Source organism: Helianthus annuus, chromosome 1, assembly GCF_002127325.2.
Source record: "Helianthus annuus cultivar XRQ/B chromosome 1, HanXRQr2.0-SUNRISE, whole genome shotgun sequence".
Taxonomy (NCBI): domain Eukaryota; kingdom Viridiplantae; phylum Streptophyta; class Magnoliopsida; order Asterales; family Asteraceae; genus Helianthus; species Helianthus annuus.
In genome coordinates this window covers 145,217,432-145,227,565 of record NC_035433.2, presented here as the reverse complement: position 1 = coordinate 145,227,565, position 10,134 = coordinate 145,217,432, and the positions used below count along the sequence as shown (strand labels likewise).

The window sequence follows — 10,134 nt, the reverse complement described above, 5'->3', positions numbered from 1 at the left end:
TTAAAATAGTCATTGTTTCCCTAAAAGCTTGTAGCTCCTTTTAAACGCTACTAGTATGTGCGTTCAACCAAAAGCTTTAAGCTCCTAAGCTAAAAGCTTCAAGCTCCTTTAACCAAACAAGACTTTATATTGAGTAGCAGTTTTTTCTTAAAAGCCTAAAGCTAAAAGCTTCAAAAAGCTCCATGTCAAACATACACTTGATAAACATCCCAAAAAAATAAACATAAACAACAAAAATTTACAGCTCCAAATAAACGCTATAACTTATAACAATCCCAACTATTATTTACCCAACATACAAATTATATTTAGATATTTATAGTTATAACTCAAGGTATGCCTTCAATGCCATCAAATCTTGCTTTGTCGACGGCATGGGACAACCTATTTTCCGACCAAGAAAAACTTCGATGAACATGACAACCTATGTAGCACAGAAACGGGTACAGGACTAGGGTACGGTGACCATACGGGTACGGGGAACGGCAAAACTCAAAAATCCAAGATACGGGTACGGTGAAGGTACGGCAAAAAAAATATAAAAACAAATTATATTTTTTACACATTTTTTATGTAAATTTTACAAGTTTTAGGAATAAATGAAAACTAGTGAAAGATAAATGGGCTAAATGTCAAAATACATAAAGTTATATAACCCTAAAACCTAAAACATGTTGAAAACTAGTGAAAGATAGAGGGGCTAAATGTCAAAACACATAAAGTTATATAACCGTAAAACCTAAAACATGTTGAAACCAGCCGCTATCTTCATTTTCTTCTTCTATTATCTTCTTCATGTTTTCCGGCAGAAAGCATCACTGGAGTCGGATTTTTTCGCCAGATATAATAGGAAACGTCCCCCCGAAACGTCATACTGTCGTCCCCACTTTCCCGGAAACGTTTGGGGAACGTCCCCATGGCGTTTCCGTCACCAAAACATCCCCGGGACGGGTACTCGATGATACTTGGCGTCCCCGTGCTTCATAGACGACAACAAATTAAGTAGTAGACAAAGTTGAGCAAAGTCAAGAAACTAAGCAACCAATAATAGTAATCCACGTGTCCCTCGTCAATATCACTCGACAGCCAACTTACGCCACCTCCTTGGCCAGTAGCCGAGTCCACAATATTAGTTAAAAGGCTTGCAACAAGCGAAGCAACCGCCATGCTCACCTTAAACATAACCATTGCTAAACTCGGCATGCTATTTGGGAGCTCGGAATAATAAAACTCCAATTGTCCAATTCCATTAAACGCTTCGGTTAAACCTAGTAATACGAACTGTGGGACCAACCACATCGCTGACATGACAACCCTCGTGTTTGAGTTTGCTAAATCACGCCTTATGGTTTTCACGATTGCGGATACTACCATGGTTATGATTGACAATATTATCCCAACTCCCATTCGGGTTTTCAGGTTGAGCCCTCGAGGCTCGTGTGTAAATTTTGCTAGAAACGGGACCATAACACGGTCATAAAACGGGATCCATATTGTGATTGTCAAAAGCATAAACAAGTTGAAAGACGCTGCCGGGATCTCGAAACTTGAGGTGATCCTTCGGTTCATTTTTTCGGCTTCAAGTGTTGGGAACTTTTGCAACAAGTTTACGAATACTAGAATGCCCGATGACCAAATAGGTACTATCCGAATTAGGGATTTGAGGGATTCCACATTTTCGACTGTGGGGATACCACACGGGTTTGAGCCCGAAGAACCAATGTCCACATCTCTAACAACACAGGCTTTGTTAAGAAACCTAAAATACAAATTTAGATAATAACGAAAAAAATTAGAGGTGACAAAATAGACAAGTTAGATAACAGGTCATGTAATGAGTAATTTTCGAACCTTAAACTGTCGGTTAACTCAACTTGATCCATATCATTGCTATAGTTATAGCAGTCATCAGGAAGAAGACGGATCTTACGGTTCCTAAACGCAACGATTAAGACTTGAATCAACCCCGAAAACGGGCTCTTGTCAACTTTGACTTTGACATAAAGAGGTGACCCGAGTAAAAACATGAGAACAGAACAAAACATTGCCAAAACTGGAACCGCAAACCCGACCCGCCAACCAAACCGGTCTTGAATGTAGACCACAACAGTAGAAGCAATAGCAATGGAAATAGTGGCAGAAGCATAATACCAGTTGAAGTAGCTATCAATGAGCCTTTGGTTTTTATGGTGTTTGAGTTGGTCAGCACCAAAGGCTATGGAACAGGGTCTGATGCAGGCCGACCCGATAGACATTATACCAAAGGATGCGTAAAGGAAACCGAACTGGGCCCGTGTTGGCGGGCTGCAACCCGTGCCGGGTTCTTGGCATGATGAAGGTGTTAATTGTGGAACAATGGATGTCAACCAGAGAAGAGTCACCCCCTGTTGCAACAACAATATGCTATAATGATGAAACTAAAAATCAAGTAGTGGTGAGTTGAAAACCGATTTAACCGAAACAAAACCATATTAACAGAACCATACAAAACGATGGTTCGGTTTCAGTTTTGCATTTTCTAATACCCAAAAAATCACATAAGACCATGTGTAATGAGGCTTGAAGATCAAACACCTCCTTTAGGCGTTATATGACACGTGACGTCCCAGTCAACAAGAGGCATTATGAGACTTAAAGTTAAAAAGTGGCGTAGTGGTATAATGTCCCTTGCAATAATTACCCAAATAATTAATTTATTATTTTTAATTTCTTATTTGCCGGTTCAACAATCTACCAGCGTTTTAATGATCACGCCTTTCATTTATTTGATCACTCCACGTCGGGGGTGGGGGGGGGGGGAGGGTTGGGACTTTACTCCCCAGTACACATGGTCTAACCGAAAAAACCATTTATATAATAATGTTTGTTATTGAATGATTGGATTTTTACTTTTTATTTTTAAGGTTAAGAAATTAATTGATGTTATAAAGGTATAAACTTGAATTCAGAATAAAAATTGGGAAAAATTACAAGTTTTGTCCTTTATCTTAATACCACTTATCAGAAGTATCCTTTTTAACGAATTTTGACAAGTTTTGCCCTTTACAAGAAATTTTGTTGCACGTTTTGTTATTTGGGCTTAACCCATTTAGATTTTCTTGTTAAATCTTGTCACCCAAGGGTATTTTAGTCTTTTTACTCATTTATTTCAAGAGTCAACCCTAAAATATTTTGTTTTATTCTTTTAAATGGGTAAAAAGACTAAAATACCCTTGGGTGACAAGATTTAACAAGAAAATCTAACTGGATTAAGCCTAAAGGACAAAACGTGCAACAAAATTCCTTGTAAAGGGCAAAACTTGTCAAAATTCGTTAAAAAAGCCACTGGTATTAAGATTTAAGATAAAGGACAAAACTTGTAATTTTTCCTAAAAATTGCACGAACAAAACAGAAAATACTCCTTTTGATCAAAGCCTTTGATCGACCTTTTTTATTATTATTAAGCTAAAAGCATATACAATAGAATAACTCTAATTATCTATTTATTCTGAACTAGAAAACAAAAATCCTAAACCACCTAAAGAGAAAACTAAATAAAAACTCCATAATTTTACCTAATATACTACTCCATAAATAAAACCTACTAATTAATCCAATAGACTATTAGACTTATGACAAAATTAGTCCAACACGGTAATCCAAAAAAAATTAGGACAAAATGTGTCATAATCAATTAATCATTAACTAACAAAATATTTGGTCCCAAAAGAAATTCAACCCAAAAAATACAAGTCCAAATGACAAAATTGGTCCCAAAAAAAATTCAACCCAAAAAATACAAGTCCAAATGACAAAACCCATCGTGAAAACCGAAAAACCAACTTTGTGGTTTGAGCCCCAAACCGAACCATGCCCACCCTAAAACTAATGATAAAATATGAAGATGGGATGATTCGGACTTACAACAAGACTAAAGAGAGACCCGATGGCAATGACCCGAAACCGACCCAAATAAGAGTCGGATATCAAACCCCCAAAGATGGAGAGACCATTCGCAAGCGCGGACCAGACATAGAGTACGCTGGTTCCGGTCGCAGCTTCCATGTGATCATGGTTGCAGAAATCGGTCTAGGCGGCCGATTAATCGGCGCCTAGGCGCTAGGCGGTCATCTACTGCCTAATTTTGAGCTAGGCGGTCAATTAATCGGTCATGGTCAAAAATCGGTCCTAGGCGGTCAAAATCGGTCCTAGGCGGTCAAAAATCGGATTAATCGGACAATATTAGTCGGTCAAAATCGATCAAAATCGGTCCTAGGCGGTTCTAGGCGGTCCTAGGCGGTCAAAATCGGTCAAAATCGAACCATACTATCTGAAACTTGAAGTATTTATGTGAATTTTGAAGTATTGTTTTTATATTATTGGGTATATATATATAATTTTGAAAAAATACATATAAAAATCCCATTCCGATTAATCCCGATTAATCCCAATTAATCCCGATTAATCCCTAGGCTGTACCTCACCGCCCGACTAGCGCCTAGCGCCTTCTACAACATTGCATGTGATAAACTTCCATTAGATAGAAGATCATGTTCATTGTCAATCCATGACTCGCAATACTCTCAAATGCTTCGTTCACTACAAAATAAAAGACAACGCTAAGTCAAAACCAAAACCGAAACCCAAAGTGATGAATAAATCATGTACCTATGATGAAGGGCATGGTCCTGAGACCACCCTTTTGAACATGATGATCGTCATGAAGTAATTTCAATTGTAACTCGGCATCGATGCTCGATGTCTCTTGATTCAAGTGTGTTTCCATGGTGGATCGATGGTTTGATTGATTGAAATTTGGATACTATTGTTTTCTTTTTAGTAAAAAGTGACAATGAGACTGAGGATTCCACTTGAAGTGACAATAAAATTGGTTGATAAACTAATAGCATATGGCCAAAACGAGGCCTCCAACGTGCACCCTTAATAATTATATAATAATGCATAGAGTGTGAATTTTTTTTAGTGAATTTTTTTTTTCATTCAAATGTGAGAAGTTATTTAAAATAGAGACGATTACAGAATAATGGTAGGTAGACGAGCAAAAAGTTATGTCGCTATCTCCTTCTGAATAACAAACTCTACCCTGCTAAACACAAAATTCTGCCCCACAACATGCGAGGTGTTATTGCTTACCACATGCTGAACCCGCTTGAAGAACCGCACCGCGTCAGGGGCGAGAGCGTCAAAGGTATCGAAAGCGAACGGGACGAACACGTGTTGATTCTCGATGCAAGCTACTTTGTCCGCCTCTGCCTTGGTTATCGTCTGGCCTGCCACAAACCCGTGGTCCCTTAGCCCAATGAGGGGGGACACACCTATCAAATCGACGCACGTGTGTTTCCCTCCATCAAAAAACAAGAATGTCAACAGGTCGTATGGTAGATCTCCCTTCTAATGGATCGGTCAAGAAATTCACCGGATTTCAGGTGGTGTCATTTGTCTTTAAAATTGATGAGTTTTGTACTTAATGTTTTAAAATTCTTCATGATATGTCCTTTAGCCTTGACACAGTTAGATTTTTCTGTTAAATCTGGTCATGTGAGTTACACATGAGGGCATATTTGTCTTTTCATCGTTAGAGGGACTATTGTACATATATTTAAGTGCGTAGCTTATTAAGTGCCCGGGGTGCACCCGTCCCCACCAATGTTTCGGTTAGAAGTGTATAATTTCCGATTTTTCGTCCGAAATTTTTAAAATTATATAGGATCGCACCTCCAATTATTTTGCCTAAATATTTATACAATATATAAATCAAAATAAAGTTTGTTACCACTTTAAATCTTAAAGGTCGTCGGGCTAAGTTGTAATTTTTCGTCCAGATTTCATTTATCTCGTACCATTATATATATATATATATATATATATATATATATATATATAGGTACGGGATCAGGAGAAAACGCCCTAAAGTGTGAGAACGGATCCTGGTTGAACACGTGGCACGCGATAAAATTAGGGCGGAGGGGCTTTTTTGTCATTTTATCTTCCGCTTTTCCAATTCGTTGTCACAATACTGCTTCATTTTTAGCGTTTAAGATTTTTTTGGCATTAACCAAATTCAATAATTACCTGGCGTTTTACTGGTCTTTTTTTAGATTTGTCTCATTGTATTAATCTTTTTGTTTCACATAGATAATATTTTGACGTTTATGGCGTTTCCAAATCGTCGGCCATTGGAACCCCAAGGGCCAGAATATCTCTCTGAATGACTTCATCCAAACTAAGTATGGCCAGGCTTTTAGGATGAAACGTCTCTCCGACCTCTCAAACCTCCATACAATGTGTGGCGTTTTAGATAATGTGTGGAGTTTTAAGTTTTGTTTACCTGTTCTACTTATATAATGACTTTTTCCCCCCGCCATGTAGGATGCAGTCCTATAACGTGACAGTTAATTATGGCGTTTTTGAAAAGATAAATAAATTAAAGTACCCCCAGGAGTGGCTTTTTAATATAATAAATTTTAGTAATAAAGTTTCCTTCGTTTCAGTTTTACTGCTTGTAGTTACTGTTTGTTCTTAGATTCAATGGCGTTTAGACAAGATGGCCCATTGTTCCATTATTGTTTATAGAATTTTGGCGTTTGTGGTATCTTGGCGTTTTACAAGCATTTTTTAAGAGAAATAATGTATTTTTTTCATAGTGGAAAATTATATTACAACCACGGGGGAAAAAATGGAAGCGAAAAAAATAAATTAAAAATCCTAACCGGATCTCTCTTCCCAATCTTCACTGTCATCAGTCTCTTTCTTCTTTAAAACTACAAGAATTGTTTTGGTGTGATTTATTGTTTGTTCGTTTTGTTGAAGTGGCTTTGTGGATGTTGGGGACAGATCGATGTCGTGTGAGTAGGTTTTTCGCTTTGCTCTTCATCTTTATCTTCATCTTTATAATCATCCCACTCTTTAGTGTCATTGATCCCTTCTCCTCATCCAAGCCTTCTTCAAGAACAAAGAACACGAAATGACATATGACTGTCATCAGTCTCTTTTCCTTGAAGATTTATCCATCTCATGCAGCAAAATCTTACTGAGTTACTCCCTTCACCTAACAATCCATTCAGCGAAACTTCACGCATAACAATACTGAATATCTGATTGGTGCATTTTAGGTACACTTAATTTTATATATATTATAGTATAAATGCACCAATAAGGTATAAGAACAATGTTATTAAAAGAGTTATTATATTTTGTTGGTTATGAATAAAAATGTGTTAAAATGATAAGATATATATTGTTTGTGGGATGTTAGAAATATTTAAAGACTTGTGGAGGATTTACGTATGAGTCATGAGAAAAAACCTGAAAGCAATTAAATGTCTTTAAAAGCTATTCCTATCCACCAGAAATTATTTGTTAAATCTTGATACATCTTGTTGTTTCCAGGGTGCATGGTATATCTAGATTTATGGGCCTCCTCTAAAATTTTATTTCTTAAGTTTCCTTGCTTAGGTACCCAAATCCTTTTCTTGTGGAATCTCCAAATTCCATCAGTTCCTTGTTCTAATTCTTTTATCCTTCCTTTCATTCCTTCAGTGTCATCCTTGATTGCTGTTGTTTGAACATTCTTCAGTTGTTCCATTAAATCCAATTGTAGATTTAATCTAAGAGCACAAACTCGCTTTTGCTTTTCATGATACTTACGACTTAGAGCATCGGCGACTACGTTTGCTTTTCTTTCGTGATATTGAATATCACAGTCGTAGTCACTTAATATTTCCATCCATCTTCGTTATCTCATGTTTAATTCTTTTTGCCCAAATATATATCTTAAACTCTTATGATCCGTATAGACAGTAAACTTACTTCCATACAGATAATGTCTCCAAATTTTAAGGGCAAAAATAATCGCTCCTAATTCTAAGTCGTGAGTTGTATAATTTTCTTCGTGCTTTTTTCAAATGTCTTGAGGCATATGCAATTACCTTTTTGCGTTGTATCAACACACATCCTAATCCCAGTTTAGAAGTGTCACAGTATACTTCAAAATCTTCTGTCCTTTCTGGTAAGGCAAGAACTGGGACATTTGTTAATCTTTGCTTTAAAATCCTAAAGACCTCTTCTTGCCTAGGTCCCCATTCAAACTTAACTGCTTTACAGGTTAGCTTAGTTAAGGGCACTGCTATCTTAGAAAAATCTTTAATGAAGCGTCTGCTAACCCTAGGAAACTTCTAACTTCCATGGTTGATTGCGGGACCTTCCATTTGGTGATTGCTTCTATTTTGGAGGGATCTACATGAATACCTTCGTGATTCACCATGTGTCCTAAAAATTGTGCTTCCTGAAGCCAAAATTCACACTTTGAGAATTTGGCGTAAAGCTTTTCCTTTTTTAATAGGGTTAAGAGTGCATGTAAATGCTCGCAATGCTCATCCTGACTTTTGGAATAAATAAGTATATCGTCAATGAAAACAATTTCGAATTTATCCAAATACGGTTTACAGATCCTATTCATTATATCCATAAATGCTGTAGGAGCATTTGTTAACCCAAAGGGCATAACTGTAAACTCGTAGTGACCATACCTAGTTCTGAAAGCGGTTTTAGGTATGTCTTCTTCTTGTACCTTCAACTGATGATATCCGAAGCGTAAATCTATCTTAGAAAAATATCTAGCTCCCTGAAGTTGATCAAAAAGATCATCAATCCTAGGTAATGGGTATTGATTCTTAATTGTAACCTTATTCAATTCCCTATAATCAATACACATTCGCATTGAACCATCTTTCTTCTTTACAAACAGCACCGGTGCTCCCCAAGGGGATGAACTAGGTTGTATGAATCCTTTGTTGAGTAATTCATCTAATTGCTTTTTCAATTCTAACATTTCGGTGGGTGCTAACCGATAGGGTGCCTTGGCTATTGGTGTAGTTCCAGGAATTAAATGAATTCTAAACTCTACTTCCCTATCTGGTGGTAATCCTGGTAGCTCCTCTGGGAATACATCCGAGCATTCTGAGACTACAGGAATTTCCTTAAGTTCCTTACCCTTAGTGTTAATGATTACCGAAATCATATACACTATTCCTTGTTTTCGCTCATAACTAGCAACTTTCATTACTGAAATGAACTTTAATGGTTTACGCGGCTTATCTCCTGTAATCATAATTACTTCTCCTGTGGGTGAATAAATTTCTATAGAATTCTTATCACAGAGGATTCGAGCATGGTTGGCTACTAACCAATCCATTCCTAACACAACATCAAATCCAGCTAAATTCATAGGTAACAGGCTTGCAGAAAATTTATGACCTAAGAGTTCTATCTTTCGTTCTTGCAATACCTTATCTATGTTAATAGAACTCCCATTTGCCATTTCGACCATAAAAACTTGTCTAAGTTTAGTTAAAGGTTGCTTAAGAGCTTGGCATAATGAAGTATTTATAAAACTTTGGTTTGCACCAAAGTCAAATAATACTTTGGCATAAACGTCGTGTACTAGAAATGTACCAGCTATTACGTCGGGAATTCGTTCGGCTTCCTGCGTGGTCAATTGGAAGGCTCTTGCATTCTTCTTATTAGTTCCTTCAGCAGGTTTGGCCTTGTTATCTGCTGGTTTGAACAATTTAGGGCATTCTGGTCTGAAATGCCCAGCTTCGCCGCAGTTGTAGCAGATCCTTGTTTTCTTTCTGCACTCCTCTTCTAGATGCCCTAGAGCTTTGCAGAAGTGGCAAGTTTCATTGCATTTTCCAAAATGCTTCTTTTTACAATTTCTGCAGAATGGAGGGGTGGAAGATTGCCCGATTCCCTTTCTTTTGAAATTACTATTATTACCCACACGAAATCCTTGGGTAATCTGTTGGGCTAACTCCTTTTTCTTGTTTTCTTCCCGCATTCGTACCAGCCCGTCAGTCAAGGTATTGGCTAATTCCACTGCATCGTCAATGGTGCGAGGTCTTGCAGCTTTGACGATATCACGAATCTCGCTAATCAAACCCCAAATATAGCGAGAAATAAGTACCGGTTCTGGCAAAGCCAGGGTTGGTACAATTCTAGCATATTCTAAGAATTTCGAAGTATACCCTCGACAATCAACATCCACCATTCGATGGCTCAGGAACTTATTTGCCATTTGTTCCTTTTCATATTCGGGACAGAATTTCCTTTCCACTAAACGCTTAAATTCTTCC

At 37.4% G+C, this 10,134-nt stretch overlaps 1 protein-coding gene across 1 annotated transcript; it reads right to left on the bottom strand.

Annotated features, from left to right (window-relative positions):
- Positions 1-602: 602 nt before the first annotated feature.
- LOC110925564 (protein NRT1/ PTR FAMILY 1.2) lies at positions 603-4,138 on the bottom strand. The gene is made up of 3 exons (XM_022169491.2): positions 3,905-4,138; positions 1,852-2,384; positions 603-1,759 (listed from the first exon to the last, which is right to left on the bottom strand). Exons 1-3 carry the CDS (start codon positions 4,043-4,045, stop codon positions 982-984), a joined length of 1,452 nt encoding a protein of 483 aa, XP_022025183.2. The 5' UTR covers positions 4,046-4,138; the 3' UTR covers positions 603-981.
- Positions 4,139-10,134: the final 5,996 nt, after the last annotated feature.